General features: G+C 42.3%; 1 protein-coding gene across 4 annotated transcripts in view; it reads left to right on the forward strand.

Annotated features, from left to right (window-relative positions):
• The window catches only part of RALGPS1 (Ral GEF with PH domain and SH3 binding motif 1), a 283344-nt gene that overhangs the window by 244079 nt on the left and 17474 nt on the right, over window positions 1–21791 (forward strand). For 2 of the 4 annotated variants that reach the window (XM_054997350.1, XM_054997354.1), the window contains exons 13-16: window positions 8035–8161; window positions 8957–9108; window positions 10605–10656; window positions 21141–21221. In XM_054997350.1, coding sequence (XP_054853325.1) covers window positions 8035–8161; window positions 8957–9108; window positions 10605–10656; window positions 21141–21221 — 412 coding nt within the window. The remainder of the gene's footprint in view (window positions 1–8034; window positions 8162–8956; window positions 9109–10604; window positions 10657–21140; window positions 21222–21791) is intronic. The other 2 variants (XM_054997352.1, XM_054997353.1) reach the window with 2 other exon arrangements.

The raw sequence follows: 21791 nt of genomic DNA on the forward strand, positions 1-21791 counted from the left end.
TTTGGAGATGCTCTGGATAGGTATCTGGTGGAAGATGCGGAGAAGAAAAAAGTGCTGCCATAGAAGAAAAAGGATTCGAAGTACAAAACCAAACATTCCTTTCGAGACTTCAGGAGACGAGCAAGGCAGAGCTCCGAAAGGCCTTTCAAGAGTCAATGGCAAAGTAAACCAAGAACCGACAACAGGTCCTTTACCTTCAGGAAATCTACCTCCCAAATGAAGGGCCAAAAGAAAAGCAGTCAAGCATGACTATCCAGGGCACCCGGTGATTACACAGATTGGAGGACATCTCCAGGAATTTTCTACACAATGGACACAGACGGTACTGGAAAATAGTATCCAAATGGGTACTGGAAACAGTATCCAGGGGCTATTCCTTGGAATTCGAGTTGATTCCGAAAAGGCACTTTATTCAAGTGTTCAAGAACCCATCTCAGCATAAACATCTAAAGATAAAAGAGGCCATACGACATCTACTAGAGATAAAGGCAATAGAGCAGGTACCAACACATCTCTGGAAACAGGGAGTGTACTCGATATTCTTCATCATACCGAAGAGAAACAGGGACGTCAAGGCCATTTTGGACCTGAAATGGTTGAACCTCCACATAAGAGCCAGAAGGTTCAAGATGGAAACTATGAAGTCCACTACGGGGGCCATACAGCAAGGGGACTTTTTAGCCTCCATAGATCTGTCAGAGACCTACCTACACATCCCCATAAGAATCACGCACAGGAAATATCTCCGTTTCACCTACAATGGGGAATGTTATCAGTACAGAGCCCTACCGTTTGGCCTGAAGTCATCGCCGAGAGTGTTCACAGAACTGTTAGTAACTCTCATAGCATTCCTCAGAATTCAAGGAATAGCCCTGTCGCCTTATCTGGATGATATCCTGATAAGAGCCCCATCACTGGAATCAGCACAGAAGGTGGTTACGGAGACGATAGTATGCCTGGAAAGACACAGCTTTGTCATCAACTACTAGAAGAGTACTCTTATCCCGTTGCAAAGGATAACTCACCTGGGGGTGACAGTGGATACAGCTGCAGACAAAGCCTTCATTTCTCCAGAGAGACAATAGAAGATCATTGTGTTAATAAAATCCATCCAAAACGAGAGGATAGTTGAAGTGATGCAACTGGCCAAGTTGCAAGGTCATGCCAGGATATCCTCCAGTGGTTCCAATTCCACTCGAGGCCTCTACAAAGGTTTCTGCACCCCTACCAAGGGAGCATATCACACAGGCAGAACAAACTAGTGAGGATCTCACTGACGTTGTCCAAGGAACTGGAATGGTGGACGGAGAAGAGCAGATTTTCCAAGGGCTCATCACTCAGAGAACCGAGGAGAGTTCCGATGACAACAGATGCGAGCCTGACAGGATGGGGAGCGTACATAAAAAGCAGGACAGCCCAGTGAGAATGTCTTCCCAAGGAGAAGGAATCCAGTATAAACTTATTGGAGCTGAGAGCAATAAAGAACGGTCTCTGGGAACTGAAGGAGTGTCTGGCGGAGAAACACGTCCTGGTACAAACAGACAACATGACAGCAAAGGCCTATATAAACAGGCAAGGAGGCAGCAAGTCTGAGATACTAAACAAGGAAGCAAAAGAGATTTTTCTCTGGGTAGAGATGAACTTAAAGTCAATAAGAGCAATACATGTAGCAGGACGGCAGAACACTCTGGCAGACTGGCTGAGCAGACACAAGTGGACCAGTCGGAATGGATGCTGAACAAACAGGTGTTCTCTCAGATCTGTCAAAAGTTCAGCTATCCAGAGGTAGATCTATTTGCTTCCACAAAGAACAAGCAAGTCCCCAGATCCTTCTCAAGACAGAGAGAACCAGAAGCAGAGGGAACGGATGCATTGACCGAAGTCTGGCCAAAAAATCTACTATACGCCTTCCTTCCAATAAAGATAATTCAGAGAGTGATTCAGCAGGTAATAGACCAGAAGGCGGAAGTGATAATGATAACACCTTTCTGGCCACGGAGGCCATGGTTTCAGTACCTCAGAAGGTTGTTGATATTGGATCTGTGGACGCTCCCATTCAGGGGTGACTTATTAATGCAAGGGAAAATGCAACATCCAAACCCAAGGTCCCTAAAGTTAACAGCTTGGCAGTTGAGCACAACCAGCTTAGGGATCTGGGATACCCCGAGAGAGTAATTTCTACGATGTTAGCATCAAGGAAGGGATCAACAAACAAAAGTTATGATAAGACATGGCAGGTGGTTTCTGAATGGTGTAAAGAGAAAGGGAAGAATCCTTTAATGGCCTCGATTAAATAAATCCTTCTGTTCTTACAAGACGTTTTAGACAAAGGACTCAGCACTAGTACGCTGAGAAGACAAGTAGCAGCGATCTCAGCAATCAGGGGGTTACCAAACATCCGCATATTAAAAGATTTCTGGGAGGGACTGTGTTACTTAACCCTCCACAAGTGCATAGATTCCCGACTTGGAATCTGAATCTTTTACTTAAGGCACTCACTAGAAAGCCGTTTGAACCTATGGCAACTTTCCTCCTTAAAGAGCTGACCCTTAAAACGGTCATCGGCAAGGAGGGTGACAGACATATCAGTAAATAAAGATTTATGCATTTTTCATCATGATAAGGTGGTGTTAAGAACAGACCCCACCTTTATTCCAACGGTTAACTTGACCTTCCATAGCGGGGAGGATATAATCCTACCTTCTTTCTGCACTAATCCCAAACATGAGAGAGAGAAGGAGTGGCACAGATTAGATGTGAGAAGGGCATTGAGCTATTATATATAGAGAACCAAGCATATTCGAAGAGTAGAGAGTATGCTTATTTGATTTAGACGGAGTTCTATGGGGGAGAAAGTGACGTCTGCTACGATAAGCAGATGGATTAGGGAGTGCATTAGTCTAGCATATAGAGCCAGAATGATGTTACCACCGGTGGGAATTACAGCCCACTCACTGAGGGGGACAGCCACTTTGGTGGCATATAGGTCTTTCCCATCATTAGAGAAAATATGTAGGGCTGCAACATGGAAGTCTGTACACACCTTTACAAAACATTATAGAATAGATCAGATGGCTTCTGCCGAGGCAGCCTTCAGAAAGAGAGTGCTACAGCACGTACTGGAAACATAGAAGGGAGATACCCGCCCAAGGGTGCACTGCTAGACGTATATCCCAAGTGTCACGAGTGCCCCACTCCAGGACCACAGGAGAATGGAAGATTTATATTCACTTACCATGAAGCTTCCTTTCTCAGTGGTCCGGGAGTGGGGCAGTCCGAAACCCACCCAGGAAAAAAAGAAGAAGAAGAAGAAGGAAGAAGAAAGAAAGAAAGAAAGAAAGAAAGAAAGAAAGAAAGAAAGAAAGAAAGAAAGAAAGAAAGAAAGAAAGAAAGAGAAAGAAAATATATAAAACAAAAGGCACGTTTAGGCTTCAGAGTTTTTTATATGTTGGATGTTTGATCTGTTAGCTTTTTAGTTTTGGGGGAACAGGATATGGAAAACCTGAACAGAAAAGTGAAGGAGATTTCTGGGGCTTGGAAAGGAACTGGAGAGCCAGGGAGCACCTCCCCCTGGGATTGCAAGTCTGCCCGACCCTGCGTAAGAGGAGGAGGAGGAGCTACCCGAGTGTCACGACTGCCCCACTCCCGGACTGCCGAGAAAGGAAGCTTCACGGTAACTGAATATAAATCTTCCATTCCCTTCATCATTTTGGATTGCTTTCACTTTTTATACTCTGAATTGTTGTACAGCTACGAAGAATCTATTTTATCTGTTTTAGCTATTATCATTTTTTAATTTTCCTTTATGGTGGCAGACCAACAATACTAAGGAAAACTGATTGTTCTTCAAGATAACTAGTAACATAACTGCTTGAGGATGGCCTAGGGTTGCCAGGTCCCCTTACCCTTCCAGTGGGAGGGGCGGACCTAGCACTTATCTGCAGTTTCTTCACATGCAGGCCCTGGGCGTGCTCCCAGGCTTCACACTGGGCCAATCTGAGCCCCCAAACAGGCTGAATCAGCCTGCGTGAAGTGCAGAGGCTCTTCCAGGGCCTGTGCGATGACATCACTCATGCCATGCTGGGAGTGCACCACAGGAGGCTCATTCCTGTGCTTTTCCCCCTGACAGCTGGATGAATGGTGGCAGGGAGAGGAGGCTGGGAGCAGGGGATCCTCCACTAGGGGAACAGCAACCCTCAGATGGTCACTGAAGTAGGGTGGGTCAGGTAGATGAAACTGATTCAGATCACAGTAGTACCTGATGATCTCTTTGTCAGACTCCCCTTGCACCAGGTTGGAGTCCAGGGCTGTGGTACCCATCAGCATCCCCTTTTCTTAGTCCAGTCACAGATGAGCCTCAGAATCTGGAAATAAGGGGAGATCTTACAACATCTCCTTGTGAGTGGTCTGATCCTTCTTCCTTGGCTGGCCCAAGGGCAGCCTAATATAGGATTATCTGGGAGTGGGCTAGTCCTGGAGTCCCCCAATGACCCTCTCTGGTGAATGGTCCCTGTTGACTGAAGGGAATCAGAGTGAATGGCCTCCCTGCCTGGGTCCTCTCTTCTGCCCTGCCCTCCCCAGAGGTTTTAAGAGGCTGTTCTGCCTGCCTGTCCAGGCTCCAGCTCCTGCTGGCCTTCTCCTGTGGCCTGTCCCCAGGTACAACCTGCTGCCTGAGCCCCGCTTCCCTTCTGAGGCATCTGTTGGGCCTGCAAGGCTCTGAGGCTGCTACTGGTGCACTTCTGGGCATGGCTTTGCCCTTGCTCCTTTCCCTGTAGCCCTTCGCTAGGCTACCTGCCTCAGTGGTGCCTGGGTGAGGCTGTCCCCTGCTGGAGGCTCATCTGGCGTAGGTGAGTGTGATGGTGGGGCTACCACCCCTGAACATTCTTTCATTCCCCCCCCCATTCTTATTCCTGTTGGGCTTCCATTGTACTTAATCCTCTGCAGAGTGATGCGCAGACTTACATAAGAAATAGGAATCAAGTTCTGTTCTGTTACTAGGATTTGTTTGAAGAGAATGCTCTCCTTTGTTTAAAGTATAGCTGATACAATGATGATGAAAGGTAGTCCTACAGACAAAGCCTCATGTCTACATGGTACATCCTTAACTTTGTTTCACCTCTCCACTTTAGATAAAATTCCTATCTTTACTCAGTGGCTCCACATATCGTAGCATGACACAGCTGAAGTATAATAATAATTAAGTGTCATCAAGTCACAGCCAACTAGGGGTGCCATTCCACTGTTGGTGGTGGGAGATCCCCTGCCCCTAGCCTCTGCACCCCTTTTCCACCTGCCTGCTTGTTGTGAGGGAAGGCACCTGGGGGGAGGCATGCATGTGATGTGTGTGCATGCTTTCCCACCGCACCAGTTATTGTCCCCTGTACCTGTAGCATCCCCTACCATGCCAGAAAATGACATACTTTTCACACACGTGAGGGTAAGTAGCCCCTGCCTCCTGGTTTGTTCCTTAGGAGACCTGGCAACCCTATAGCCAATTTACGCTGACCCCCTCGGGGTTTTCAAGGCAAGATATTAGGTGAGGTGGTTTGCAGTTGCCTTCATCCGCATAGCAACCCTGATCTTCCTTGATGGTCTCCCATCCAAGTGTTAATGGCTGACCATACCAAGCTTCCAAGCTTGGGCTACTTTGAGCTATTCAGGCCACTAGCTAAAGCATGGTTTATGGTTTGTTGTTATTCTTGGGTCGTGCAATCCGTGTGCTGCTGCCACTGTCTTTTAGAAATCACTGTTTTTATTGATGTTTTTAGTTAGTTTTAAAATAAATTATGCTGTTTTATATTTGTTGTACTTCGCACTGAGTCCACTTGCAGGGAGAGTGGACTAGAAATGTAATTAATAGTAATATTTTAATATCATAAAGGATATTAACGAATAAGTTATTTTTTACTTTGCAAAACATACCACCACAACCTTAATACATATAATCAGATATGATAGTACTGGAGTCTATTTTGAGCTTTTAGGATGCTGTGCAAACTCTTTTGACTGACAAGCTATTGCAGCAAAATCAACATTTGTTTTTAGTAATATTTTGAAACTCTAAATTAGTCCCTCTCAGAAGGCTTAAATTACACAACTGTCTTGATTTGCTTATGGTTGATTCATCCTCTTCAAGAGGGGTGGGAAGAACTGGTGATTCTTTGAGAAGCCCTTTCTAGTCAGAATTTTGCAGAAACATGTTCATGAAAGCATTTCTCTTACTACGTCTTCCAGTGTGTGGTTCTGGTTACACCCCTGATCAAGAAGCAAGCAAAGCTGCATTTTATTAGCAAGGTATTTGACCTTTAAATAAAAGGCCTCCTTAGAAACTATATAATGCCATACTGAGTCACTCTTAAATTGCTAATTGACTCAAGCCCTTGTTGAAACAGCAGGGTAGACATGCAAGAAGCTCCATCGTATGTATTTATGTGTGAGTGAAAGATAGACGACAGGTCTGCAACTGAACATCTTTTTCTTGGTCTTGTTTACCTGTGGCTATCGCATGAGAGATGTCCTGAAGTATTTCTTCTCTCCTCTAGGTCCGGAAGCTAGTTTAGCATTTTTCTTTCCAAAATATCTCTCCTTTATATATTTAGTATCAGTCAAGAGTAAAAGGATTCTGTAGATATGAAGGTTTGCTTAATTTGTGTATTGGTGAAGAGGCACACCTGTTCAAATATGCATCAATGGCATAGCTAATGTTCAGGAAATCAAAATGAAAAATACGTTTCTATGAACAATTTATCTCCCTTCCGTATTTGTATACCTTTAGACTAAAGACTAAACATAGGATATTAGCTCCAGATCTGGTCTAAAACAGCTCTAATTAGCAGATAATCTGTCTTAGAATGGGAAGCTATGAAACATGTTTCTACAATTCACCTACTTATGCCGGCTATGATACCTGCTGGCTCTAGACTTTGTCTAAACTCAGTGCAGAGCTGAGCAATATTAGTTTCAAACTGAAGTTCCAGGAATACACTGTGATGCTCCTAACCATCTCCAAAGCAGTTAGTCACTATTAAGACTTGGAGCTGCTTTAAACATAAGGATTCTCATGTATTGATTGCGCCTATGCCTGTTTCACAGAATGTATAGAATATAGGAAGCTGCAGAATCACAGCTGCTTAGTATGCATAAACCTACTGGATTGTTTGTTTTCTGTGATCATCTGTATTCAGGTTTCAGACTTTTTCATATACACAAAAGTACTTTCTATGAAGGATAAGTATAACATGCAGTGTTGGAGGTAGTTGGAAGTAGATAGTCTTTCATTTGTGAAAATGTCTAGAAGCTAAGCTCTTTCCTCTTGGTCAGTGCTCTTAGGATGTTATCTCAGCAGAGACAGTTTTGTTTACACACAGACGCGGAATTGGTCTCTTCTACTCTGAGGAGACCATTGAAAGCCTTACTAACTCTGTCCCATCCCTATTATCTAACGCGAGTGCCAACAAAAAATGTGTAATCCACTGGCTTTCTCAAAGCCCCAGAGTTTGCAGATTTAATTGAGAAATAAGACATCTGCCTGGCTCTAGCGTACATGAAATATCCTCACGTTTCCCTTAGACACTCAGGCTATGAGTCAACACTAACAAACTGTTTATAGGCAAATAAGGTTGCAAACCAAACTCAGAACATATGTTTTGTTAGACATTCACAATAACATCCAAAGTATTTTCTGGTTATGCATATTATTCCATTGGCAAGTCTCTGTCATAGAGTAGCCAAGAATATATTTTTGTGGCACATTTGTCAGCATAACGATGCACAAGAATAGTTATTGAGGCCAATTGCTATTTTGATTTAATTGGATAGATTCTTAATAGGAACAGATGGTGTAATACCAGGAGGCAGGAAGCAGTCTTTAGGAATTGCCATTGGAGATTAGTGACAGTCCTTCTTAAGCAGACACTGTCCTCCTCCCTCCTCCGCACATATTCTCTACAAGTCTGTCCAACCCTTCCAGAAACTGACCACTAGCAATGTCTTTCCTCAGCAAAAGTTTAGCATTAATTGGTGTCTATTTTATAGGTCCGTCAGAGGTGTCAGCAGCTGTGAGGTTCAGCAGGAGACCAACCTGTCCTGATGCCTCGGTGGCAGCCAGCCTGCCAACTCCTCCTGTACCACGACACAGGAAGAGTCACAGCCTGGGAAACAAGTGGGTGCTCCAGTCATTGTCAAATCTTACAGTTTATTCAGGCACCACTAAGATTTAATCCAGCAGTTTTTTAAAAAATAGGAATATCTTTCTTAGTGGTACCTCTCCCTGTTTCTAATATCATAGGAGTGACTCTCCTTCTAGTTAAATACCTATCTTAGAACCTCCTTGACTTCGCTTATGGGTGCTGCACAGTCTGTGATTTTAGGCCGTGGTACTACTATTACCCCTGACCTCTGTGGAGCATAAATTACCAGGAACAGAATCATTTTGTGTAATGCCTGTTTCAGGCCAAGCAAATCATGACTCTGCCTAGCTGAGAGGTGCTGAAATGTATTGGATAAAAATAAAAGTTCCATGCAGTGGCAATGTCAAATTTTCAGGCAGTTTCCACATTCTGCTTAGCAAGAGAATTGGTTGGATTATGATGATGTGTTATTTGCCCAGCATCATTTTATAGAATTTACTCGCATAGGAGTTGAGGATTATTGAGCCTCACAGACTGAGACACTAGCAAACTTCAGTGGAGCAATGTGAAAACTCTTACATACATATTTAAAAACAATAGAGGCTTGAATTCTGCAGGCTGCTTTGAACCCAGTTCTTGTATAGAATATCAGGCAGGCCAGTTTTTAGAAAAAGCGCACATGAAAAATCTTTTTAGTTCTTAAGGACTTGCTGACATTTAGGATCATCATACAATGAGGAAAGATCTGTGTGGAAAAAACAGGAGTGAATGGATGTTATCAGACTGCATAAGAATCTTGCCTTTTTTTTTCTTTTCCAATTTTCCAGTATGATGTGTCAGTTAAGTGTAGTTGAAAGTAAAAGTGCAACGTTCCCAACAGAGAAGCCTCGCCACCTGCTGGATGACAGTGTTCTAGAATCCCACAGTCCTGTCAGAAACCACACACTAAACTCTGTTTTCACCAATGGTATTTCTATAGGTAAGTATTCTGTGGTTCGGATACAAGAGACTTGCTGGATTCACTGCTTATCGGTCTCTCCTGCTTTGAAGTTCAGAGAGACACCTAGAAATGTAGTATCTGGAAAAATCGTTTTATTTTCAGAGGAAAGGTAATTGATGATTTAGATAGAAACTGTATGAAAATAACTAAGAGTGGTTTTTCACCTGCCCAGAAATGTTTCACAACTCCCTTTGTCAGAAGCTCACTGCAGTCACACACACCTGCACACAACTAACCTCTTACTTACAAGTAACTTGGCCGTCTTGCTAAAATATGGCAACAATGACACAGGCCACGTTTAGTTATTTTGCATTTTGTTCTTCTGTGAGTTGGGTGAACACATAATGCTAGTGGAAGTTCAAGCAAGTGTGAAAGTTGTCTTTTTTATGAGGAGAACCATTTTAAAAGGCAGCAAAGCACAAGCCATGTTTGGAAATGTTCTTTACAGGAAAGGCAAATGTCTGCTGCAAAATTTAGCATGAAGTTTTGAACTTTGGCTGCAGAAGAGACTGGGGGGAAAGCAACCATTTTGAGTGAAATGTAATAGTGAACATCATGCCAGAGATGAATTCCAGAAGTAGTTCCGGTAGCAGCCAAAAAGACAAACTTAACTGATTTAGTAACAAATTAACTATGGCATGACTTTAGATATGCAAGAGCCTGTTTCATCAGATGCATGATGCACAGTGGTTATCACTTACTAATCTGAATGTGAAAAGTGCCATCTCCACATATCACCTGATCAGCCATCACAGATCATTACCATGCTGAGCATTGTCCTAGTAATGGAAATCAAGCTGGCCAGTAATAAACCTTCCGGGAGTTGGATATCATCTGTCACTGAGGTGGATCTTTCTTTAACTTAGCAACTGAACAAAAGGAAATACAAATCACCACTTTTGGTGGAAAGGAAATGCATTTACAATTTGCAACTTGAATAACTTGAATGAAAAATGATTGATTATGGAAAATCTTGATCCTGTAATAAGAGGACCCTGAGTGAAAACAAAGCATCAGGCTGATTTGTCATGGCACCAAAATGTCACGTGCTTTATGTTACCAGTTTCTGTGTCTTAATTAAATGGAAATCAGCCATCCCTTTGTTGTCTGTCATTTGTCTTTGGCTGGTGTGGTTTTGTTTGAACAACACTGAATCGATGATAATCAAAAGAGACTAAGCAAGCACAACTTTCTTTTGAAATGCTTGGTTAGGATTCCTGTGGCACTATGGAGTTAATAAGAATGGGCGGACTCATTTCAGTATTTTACAGCTAGCAAACTGCAATACAGTATTGGCCAGGGCAACATGCTCTTCAGGAAGAAGGTTGGGAACATCTCGAACACCACTTTTCACTCTGGTCTCTCATATTTGGCTTCCGTGGTTTATTCCAGGGTGTTTTGCAAGGAGCATGGACTTAATCCCTATTTAGTCTTCCTTGACATGTTAATATCTCTGTGTCTTTTTTGTTTTGTAGGAAGCAGTGAAAGTTCAGAATTTAGCGAGGAGCCTTCTTCAGGGCTTGAAAGGTGAGCATTATCTTTACCAACAAGTTGATGGTGTATAGACTGGACCTACATTTCACAACTTCACAGAAGACTTTGATAATTTTACTTCAGTTGCAAAATGGTGCCATAATGTTGCTGTTGATTGTAGTAATTTGAGCAAGTCATGCAGAAAAATGAGTGAATGCCTTACAAGCTGTTGTTATGAGGTTTAAAAGAGAAGTCGGGGGCAAGCTCAGTGCCTCCAAATATTCAGCGTGTGATTTTCTGCATGTTTTCCCTATATTCTTTGCTGATGAAAGTGAATTCAAAGATGCTAAGTAATGCATTTAGACTTTATATTGCCATCAAACTTCAAACTAAATATTTCCAGATCTCCCTTTAACCCAAGAGCATGACATTTAGGTTGTTTTTGTCAATAATCTAGAATTCGTATATTCAGTCTGTTTGCTTTTAACACCCATGTAAAAGCCACAGAAGAATTTAGGCTCCAGGAATGCTTCGTTTGAGCAACATTTTCTAACTTTCTAGCCTCATTCTCACACTGGAATCCAATCTCAGGAACCTCCCTGGTTCTGTTGAGCTATAGAACAGAACAGTCTAAAATATCTCTTAATGCCTCCGCTTGTCTCTGTACTGTAAAAAACAGAGAAATCGGTGTTCTTTACACTGAGGTGTTCTTTTTTAAACAAAACAAGTTCTGCCATGTTTTCATAAGAAATTAAACCATATTTCTGCTTGTGCCTAGTATATGCCATCTCAAGTGGACTGTAGCCCAGCGATAATGTTGGACTAGAGAGTACAAATCACTTAGTAGCCTTGGGGAGTTACTGCACCAAACCTTTAGTTGAGTGTTGTGGTTTCTATGCTGGCCCACATGGAGAACTGCATATATACACACGCTCATCTAAGCATGATGCACAGCCCTGGTTGCTTATAATGGTATCGCCCATTTTCTCACTGCGTCATCCCTCAGTTCTCTCTTTGCTGCTGCAGATAAAAACATTTTTGGAGTGTCTCAGGACACTCCAAATTGCGTAGGAAATTAGAGAATAATATGAATAATAGAGGGAAAAGAAATGAATGAAGAAAAATTCTTGGTGAAGGAAAATTGCACGATCATATGACCACCCATTGTGCTTATTGTGCCTAAGTGAAGGACACAAATGTCTCTAGATGTTCAGTATGTGGATTATTTATACAAGTAACATAGTGACTGGCTTAAAGTTTGAGATATTTACAGATGCCATCCTACCAGTATGAAGATTTGAACCAACCTTAGTGATTATGGGATTCACTTCCTTCTGCTGCATATTAATTCAGATTGCAGATTTGTATCGGGATTCAGCTGCTTCCCATAGCAACTCTTGTTTTACAATGAAGCTGTTCCTACAGATCTGAAGAAGCTTTGAAACGAGTATACTATGCAGTGGTTCATTCTGTTTTAACATCTTATGTACATGATATTTTACATTTTCTGTATGTAACATTCATTCAACACATTGTATACTATTGGCAATAGATGTGCATATTTTATTTTGATTTTGTACTAGTATTTATAGCTCACCAAAACAAATAGATTGCAGTATTTTTCCCTTGTGAGTGCAGTTGGCAGACAATTATCATGGTAGACTCAGAATAAACCCAAATGGATCATTTGGGCATTGCTGTGAATGTTACAAAAGAGTTGTGTCTTCAGGTGAATTAGGAGAATCAACAGTGATACCAGCTTGGTACAGTCTTTTCACTGGGCAGTTCTAGACTTGTTACAGAATATGGCTTTCCCTCCAGAGGAAAGGCTGTGACATTTTAGGTGTGCTGTCAAAATTCCATAAATATCACTTCTAGTCAGTGTTCAGAAATGGCCAGGCTTCAGCTACTGCAGTAATTCCTCTCATAGGGTTCAAAATGAGACCTTTACAAAACTGATTGTGTTCACCCCTATGATAATCAATCAGAATTTGAAACTCAACATTCCCAGTCTTTTCATATGTGCCCTTCTAAATTATTACTCTAAATTATAATTTCTTAGCAGTAGAAATTACCAAAACCCTGTTGGTTTTGTAACTCCCAAAGTGACAACAACAGACTGCTTTGCATCAGACTTGGGATACTCACTGTAGAGATCCAAAAAGAAACAATGTTTGACCATCTCTACGGAGAACTTTGTACATAAATGTGATTGAATGGCGGATAATCAGATACGCTCTGGTGTCATTCAGAAATATTTTCCATGGGAGTAATATAGACTGTGACTGTTGCAGAAGTGGAAAACTCTTGAAGTAGGAGGGAATCAGTCGCAGAGCCCTTTTCTTGGGCAGTAGGCTGCCCCTTTCTGCCTCTTTTCTATCAGTCTCAGTTAACTGCTGGAGAGGTGGGTTTGATCAGTCACCACAAGTAACCCAGTACTTGGGGTTCACCTTTAACTTGTGAGGGGCTCAGGTGCATGCTCGCAGCCACAGAAAAGCTATGGATTTAGGTCAAAAAGGAAGAGTATTGAACACAACTTTAAAAGGCAACCAGACAAATGAAAACAAACAGAGGGGAATCACCTCTTTCCACCCTTTGTTCAGAAGCTCCAGAAATACAGATATGGTATTTCACAGGACCGCTCTATAAGTGATTCACATCAGTTGCTCTAGAAGAGATATCATATTAGAGTATCAGACTAGGATCTGGAAGATCCAGGTTTGAGTCCCTGCTCTGCCATGGAAGCTCACTGGGTGACCTTGGGCCGTTCACACCCTCTCACCCTACCCTACCTCACAAAGTTGTTGTGAGGATAAAATGGAGGAAAGGAACAATGTGAACCATATGTGGATCCCCATTGGTGATGAAGACAGGGTATAGATAAATAAGCAAATACATAAATATCATGTGTAGAAAATATTATAGAAGACATTCTGAGCATATCCCCTACCGGAGGGCATGGGTGGGCTATTCAGGACAAGTATCTCCTCTTTGTCTTCAGAATCTTGGGTTTTCCATTAGTAGATTTGTTTACCATATCTGCAGACACAAAGTGAACCAAGTTCCTCTGCCTAGCAGCATGAGACCCACCTTCCTTATGAGTAGCTGTCCAAATTCCAAACAGGACAATGTATTACACTTTTCACATTCCATTTTTAACTTGAAGATAAGCAAAATGAGACAGTAAATGGCCCACCCTATTCTCATGGGTCCATCCTTGCTCAAACAAAGCTTGTTCACCAGTCTTCAGTTAAAGTCATGAGTTTTCTCTGAAAAACATTCTACTTTCTCAGGACCAGATTTTTCTGGTCTGGCGGTGCCATGTTGGCCTCCCACCTTTGGGTTGGGGGAGGGTTCTCCCCACCATTGCACTTGGTTAATTTATTTCATTATTGTTTTGTATGTTGATTTTAGTATTGTTGTTTTCTTGTTTTTATCGATTTTAAACTGTTAACCGCCCAGAGCCCCTGGGGATGGGCGGTATATAAATTGAAATATAAATAAATATAAATGTACTCACTCGCACAGTCACATTTCAATTTGCTTCACTTGAACATATTCACGCATTCAATATCAGTCCATCTTCAGTCTTCTTTGCAGTCCCACATGGGACTGCGCACGCAGAGGCCTGTCGATTTCAGAAGGTTTTTAACTTAACTACTACCAGGAGACGCCCCTGCCTCCCTCTGTGCCTGTGCGGCCACTTTCCCATCAAAACAGCCCTTTGGGAGGCAGCTGCCCCTGCTACCCTCAGTTCTTCTTTTGCCACATTTGGAAGAGGTTCTAACTTGGTTTGGGAGATAAGTAATAAAGCCCTTTTTCTCTTCGATCTTGTTAATTATGTCAGAGAAAGCCCTGTTGAAGCATTATGGAAAATGCAATGCTAAAATGACCAAGACTGATGGGCATTCTAGCTGCCTAATGTGCCTGGGAGAAGGGGACCAGCAGTTCCATGACCCAGCCCATTAGGGTCAAAGCCGCCTCGAAGCCGAGCACTATCTGCTTCACCAGAGATCTCTCAGGCTCTATGGATCTGACTTGGAACCAACCACCACCCTCAGAACCCAAAACGCCGTCTCAGTCAGAGCCAATGACTGGAACCAGACGATTGAAGTCAAGGGATCCAGTCACACCATCGGATCCGACTACAGTGCAAACAGATCTGAGCAGTAAAGAAAGGGGAGAACAACCAAGGAAAAAGACAAAAAAGACTAAACATCTGTCTACTAAAGAACCTCCTATGCCAACCTTGAGTGGAGATTGGATGGGAGAGGAGGTCTTACTCATTGAACGCCCCCTTACACTGTCTATACATTTGAGAGCCCCTTCTCTGCACTCCAAATCGAGGTCTGTACAGTCCACGGAGGAAGAAGGGGAACTTCCCCATAGGAAAAACCTGTCCCGCTGGTCACCATGGGAGGAATGCTACTATCAGCGGGAACGGGACGATTGGTACTTTGCAGGGCAGTCACGCTAGGATGTTGATACAGGGAGAACCTACTATACAGATGTCATGTCTCGAGAGCCATCTCCTGCACCCTTAAGGAGGCATCATTCTTTCTCAAGCTCCAGGATGGCATTCCAGTTGTCGGAACCAGATCGGGAACTAGACCCATATCAAGGGAGGTACAGCCCTAGCTTGCCATCAGAACCCTCGGCAGATGAGGCAGTGGGAGAGTCAGGGGAAGTATCACCCACAGATGACATTCGCTCGTATACTGAGCAGCTGTAAAGGATGGCCAGGGCTCTGGAAATAGACATTTCAAGCCAAAGGATAAAATCTTGCAGCACTTATATTCAGGCTCTACTTCTTGCATTGCATTTCCAGTCATTGAAGGCTTCTTGGAAATGCTGAATGCATTGTACCAGAAGCCAGCATCAGCCACAGTCACGACCAAGAAGGTGGAAAGCCTGTATAAGACTAAGGATGAGTCATGCCCTTTTCTCTCAACACATCCCCTGCCCTCTTCCCTGGCCACGGAGGAGCTACAGTCCAAACAAAGACAGGGCCCGTACTCTACCCCTTCTGACAAAGAAGAGAAAAAGTTGGACATGCTAGGGCATAAGATCTATTCATCAGCGGCGCTGAATGTAAAGATTGCAAACTATGCGGCAATGATGGGGGCCTACCAGTTGTTGTGGAACAAAGTGTCAGCCTTCTATGATAAATTGCCTGAAGAGCAAAGAACCCTGATAAAGGTCATACAGGAGGAAGCTGTAAAATTGAGCAGACATCAGATAAATGCAGGCCAAAATGTGGCTGATACTTCAGCGAGAACAATGACCTCTGCTATAGTTCTGCGGAGATATGCATGGCTAAGGGCGATGGCGTTACCTATGGAAACAAGAAATAGGGTGGAAGATCAGCCCTTTGAGGGAAACACATTGTTTTCTGAAAAAACAGATGAGTATCTATCCCAGAAGTGGAAAGACAGGTTGATGGCTCGCTCCTACAGGGTCCTACCTTCTGCTCAACAAAGGGGGAGAAGTCAATACAGACAACAGACTCAGTATAGAGGATGGTCATATTGTTACCATCCTTATCAAGGATATTCGTATCCTAACCAACATCAATTCCAGAACACTCAGGGCAACTTTGCCAGATGGAAGCAGAATCAGAGACAGAAGGGATCTCTCAACCCCACCACCCTAAGGAGCAAATACAGCCGGCAAAGCAATTCTGACTAGAAAAGGAGTTGGACCCAATTTTTGGGGAAAGGCTACAGGAGTATTACTCAGTTTGGTGTAGAATTACATCTGATGTTTGGGTGTTAAAAACTGTTTCTAGTGGTTATAAAATTGAGTTCAAAAGTTCCCTCCTTTTGACTTCTCCTAATTTTTCAGATTCTCAAAAATGTCCATAATTAGGGTTGAAACTTGAAGCCTTATTAGGAAAAGGCACAGTGCAGGAGTTACCTGAAGGGGAGTCGCAATTGGGGTTTTACTCCAAGTTCTTTCTAATAGATAATAAAAACAGAGGTCACCAACCGATCTTGAACTTACATAACTTAAACAAATTGATTGTTACACACGAATTCTGAATGATAACACTTCATTTGGTCTTTTATTGATAACACCCAACTGTTGGTTTGCGGATTTGGACCTCAAAGATGCATATTTCCATGTCTCCATCCACATAACACATCAGAAATTGCTGAGGTTCATTTATGAGGGGAAAGTGTACCAGTACCGTGTCTTACCCTTTGGGTTGTCCACAGCACCCTGTATTTTCATGAAATGCATGGCAGTAGTTATAGCTTATTTAAGGACATTAAACTGCTGTATCTATCCCTATTTAGATGACTGGCTAATTACGGGCCAGTCAGAGGAAGATGTGAACAGACAGATCCAGCTAACTTTACATACCTGTCAGGAGCTAGGTCTAGTTGTTAATCAGAAGAAATCTAAGTTGACCCCTACAAGAATAGTACAGTTTATAGGAGCTATCCTTCGTGGTAGCTTAAATAAGGCCTTCCTACCTATGGAGAGAATAGAAAAAATAAAAGGTATGGTTAGGATGTTCCAAGCTTGTCGTTTCCAAACAACAAGGAAAATACAAACTCTACTGGGATTCATGGCATCAACCACGGCAGTGGTCCTCTATGCCAGACTTCGAATGAAGGATCTCCAAATCTGGTTTATATCAGTTTTCCACAATGAAAGAGAGTCTCAAAAAAAGAAGTTTAACATACTTAAAAAGGCAGTAAGATCTTTACAGTGTTGGTTAGATGATACACACCTTTTGACGGGTCCTTTGGACATGTGACCTTGGAACTGTCGATCACTACTGATGCGTCCAATTTCGGTTGGGGACCACACTGCGGGGACTCTATGCCCATGGAATATGGGACTATCAGGAGAGGGTGTCACACATTAACCTCCTAGAGTCGAGAGCAATACGTAATGCCTTAACATCATTTTCAGATGTGGTATGAAACAAGTCCATGTTAATACTTACAGACAACTCCCCTGCGATGTTTTACATCAACAAGCAGGGGGAAACCACATCCAGGAGACTGTGCAGAGAGGCCATAGCAATTTGGACCTGGGCAATACAACATGGGGTATACCTGAATGCAGTGCACATACCGGGGGTAGACAACATCATAGTGGATTGCCTCAGCAGATTAGAAGACAACCCTCCAAGTGGTCTATAAAAGATTCTTATATAGATCCTGTTTTTCACAAGTGGAGGATCCCGAATATCGACCTCTTTGCAACAAGAGAGAACCGAAAGGCAGATCTGTTCTGCTCAAGGGGAGGCCATGGGTACAAATCTCCGGGAGATGCCTTCCAGCTTTACTGGTCAGGTCACTTCCTCTATGCTTTTCTGCCAATACCACTATTAGCCAGGGTAATAAGCAAAGTTCAGGCAGAGAGCACAAGAATGATTCTGATAGCCCCCTACTGGGCCAGACAGCCCTGGTTCCACAGACTAAAGGGATTACATGTCAGATCCATCATCTGCCCAGGGAACTGGACCTCCTATCGTGGAAAGGGATGTTTCACCACGACATAGAAAAAGTCAAACTGGCCATGTGGCTAATTATTCCAGAGGGATTCTCTCTGAGGGTATAGCTCAGGTCATCTTGAACGCCAGGTGATTGTCACAAGTAAGTCATATGGGTTAAAATGGGGGAAATTCAGATAACATGAACACCATGAAGGAGGCTAAAAAGTTGCTGGGGGTATCCCAAACAGAACAAAACAGTCTTCACCCACTGGCAGAAGACAACAATCAAATGAAATAAATTAATGACCCTGGGGAGGGACTTCCAAAGTTTTGCACCACCAATATAACCTCAGATGGCAGGGGCACTTGAAGCAGGCCCTTCAAAGATAACCAAACTGAGGATGATAACGTGGTTAAACATTCTTGTAACTGATGTTAATCAAGTGGTCATCTATGCAGTAACATATCGCTCCTTCTGATCCTAATGTGGCCCCGTGTCTATTGTATGGGCTCCTGCAGAGGGACTGAGGGATGCACACCTTCTCAAGTAGTATGAAGGCAGGAGGGGGCTTGGGGGGAGAGGGAGCACCTTACTGTTATATGACCTCCAGAATGCTTCAGAGCTAGCCTGCGTATGCTCAGTTGACTGTGTGTGACTGTAGAGATGACCACTCAGTAAACATCACTTCCAGGTCAGTGCAACCATGTTTTTTCTGCATTACAAACTTACTCAGCAGCATAGCTTTGAGGGTTCACAAAATCAAGTTTGCAAAGCCCCTTGCGTACTTAAGTATAATAAAATTGTTCCGTGTTAGAGGGTTATTTTAGAGGTTGTTTGAGGAAAATGTTCTGTCATGAAATAGCTTAAAGTTATCCTTCCACTCCCTTGTGCCACGCATCTCAAGAACAACAGAACAAAGCTTAGCAGTGTGTAACAGACACTAATGTCTTCTCTAAGTCCAGCGATCTCATCTCTTTCATTCATCACCCAGCAGACAAATTAATATATAAAGCACTGGCAAAACAGCCCTTCTCGGAATGTACTGCTGTAGGCTGCAAGGAAAGGATACTCTTTATGTGATCTCTGTGATTACTTGTTTTCATGCCTGAAACGAGCAGGAGCTGTACAAAGAATGTACCAAGATTTGAAGGCAAAGATCACAGTTCCCATGACCACTCTGATCCCTTTATATAAAATGGTGACTATCCAAAATGCAGTGGCCTGTTTTTGCAATTTCTTACCTTGTCTGTGGTTCTCTCTTTAACTCTTTCTTTTTTAAGGCACTCTGATTTTTTTAAAAATTCCATCACAGCCAGATATATCAGTTTACCGTTCAGTCTGCGGTTGAGATTTACTGATATCCTCATTATCTTAATGTATTTTATTCATGCAGAGCAACACAAAGCACTGTTGTTTTCCTAGTCTCAAAAGATTATGAGTAGGTGACTATGGTCAGTCTTGTTTTCTGTCTGCATAGGTAATGAATTATTTTTGCCTGTCATACATGGTATCACATCTTCTTCAAGAAACGTAACATTTTTTTTTCTTGCAGAATGTGTTCTCTCCATGCTAAAGACCACAGAGGGGTGTGCTTTTACATAGAATAAATCCTGTGTGTCTTATTTTAAAGCTTTCTGTGACTGACATAGAGGATAGAAAATGCCATTTCTGACCTTAAGACGATTTGGCCTTTAATGAAGCCCTTTGCTCTTAACTGAGTCCTGTGTTCTTATGCATGTGACTTGTGAGCAAATGAAGATATTTATGTTTGGAGCGCAGTGCCTAAAAACATATTACAGAATAATGATAAGCAACTTAAGTGCAGCCAAAAACATTGTTCCACAAGATGAACTAAAATATAAATGCTTTTCAGAAATCAAAGTAGAACTTTTGTTTCTAGCCATTCTAATACTAAGGTTTTGGGAAATAAAGCTCTGGTTTCTACCACTCCAAAGGCCTTGATGTATTTGTTTTGTACAAGGTAAGAAATGTATACAACCTCTCAGGATCATATGCCAGTTTTTTTTTTAAGTTACACTGTCTCTTAGGATCAGTTTTATTGCTGCTGTCTTGGGGATGCTGCAAAGCACCTGTAGCTCGTGCAGATGGTAGTATCACTTCAAACAGAAATGTCTTATTTTGAATTTCACGCCATGCCAATTGAATCAAAAAGAAAAATTGGGACAGGTTCTGTCATAAGATCACATAACTACTTGAAATCAGTGGAAGCAGTTTAGTCAGTCCACAGAACATGCTTTTTGTGTTCAGTGTATCCAGTTTAGGTTTGGAAAGATGCATCTTTCTAATTTAGTATAATTTGGTAAAGTAAGCACTTTTCATCTAAGCAACCAACAGCTCATGTGGGAGAGGAATGGGTTTGTCTTTGTTTCTGGTCTCATAGAATAAGCCTGTTTTCTCAAATGCATTACTTTACTTATTCTTCAGGCACTGCTCCTTTCCTGGACCAGAGGGTCACATTAAAGACCATTTCCATCAATGGCCACAGTAGGGAAGCCATCCCAGATGATTTAGTGCTGGCTGTGGTTATTCATCTGTGATGAAAATACATTCTGCACAAAGATAGGGAAGGAGGGAGGAAGAGAGAGAGATTCCTGGCATTTCAAAGAGGTTCTGAACATTTAATCCTGTTCTTTTGATAGCTCTTTAATTTTTTTCCTGAAGAATTTTTTTTTCAGATTTGAGCAGCAAGATAATTGAGGCAAGTGTAACTTTGTTAGGAGCTTGCTCATTCCCCTTGTAACTTTTTAGAATATTACTGATCCTCAGAAATAAAAGGAAGAATTGAAGTCAGTGGGATAGAAGCAGTTTCACAAACTTGCATTATCCATTCACTTAGAGCACCATCTTACCCCATGCTCTCACAAATATTTGCTTTGTGCTTTCATAGGTGTTAAATTGAACATTATTTCATGAAAAGAATGAAATTATCAGTAAAGATGCCTCTATCTTTGAGAGCATCCAGTACAATGTATGTCTCACATTATCATGTATGTTTTGTTGTGATGGATGTTACCACAGTATCTGCACTATGAGAAAAGAACTTACTTGTAAATTTATGAACAGGGGTCGGTTGTATGCCACGCTGGGGCCCAACTGGCGGGTACCAATTCGGAATTCTCCCAGAAGTCGCAGCTGTGTCTACAGGTACAACTAGGTGGTGGGTCTGTGTCACCCTAAAACACGATGTTAATTCTTATTTTCAACCTCAGTTTTCCTCTTGCTAATTAAGACAGCATCATATTTCCTTTTTTTCTTCTATCTGTGCAAAGACTTCCCTTCTATTCTATAAGAGTTGCCAAGAGGAAGGTGAATGTTTAGATGTTCATTCATCAATATATACTTCTCATCTCCATGCCACAGAAGCATGATTGGCCATGTTTACATGCCACACTGCATATAAACATGCTTTCCACAGACGCTGACTATTCCTCCTTAACCATTCTGAGCAGCATAAAGTAATTAGGGGCAGAACTCAGTAAAGGTGTTTCAAAAACTACACTTCCTTTAGCTAGTTCATATCTCAGATTAATGGGTGAGTCTGTTGTCCTCCTTTCTAATTAGTTTCTGTTTTAAATAAGATGCACACCAAGGGTGATTCCACACAGAGCATTTTCCCCATGTAAGTGATCAGAGAGGAGGGTTGTTTTTGGGTTTTTTTACGCAAAGTCATCCTCTGTTCATGTGTGATTGGATGGTCTATCCGAGCTTTCCGCT

The sequence above is a fragment of the Eublepharis macularius genome, chromosome 14 (genome assembly GCF_028583425.1).
Source record: "Eublepharis macularius isolate TG4126 chromosome 14, MPM_Emac_v1.0, whole genome shotgun sequence".
Taxonomy (NCBI): Eukaryota; Metazoa; Chordata; class Lepidosauria; order Squamata; family Eublepharidae; genus Eublepharis; species Eublepharis macularius.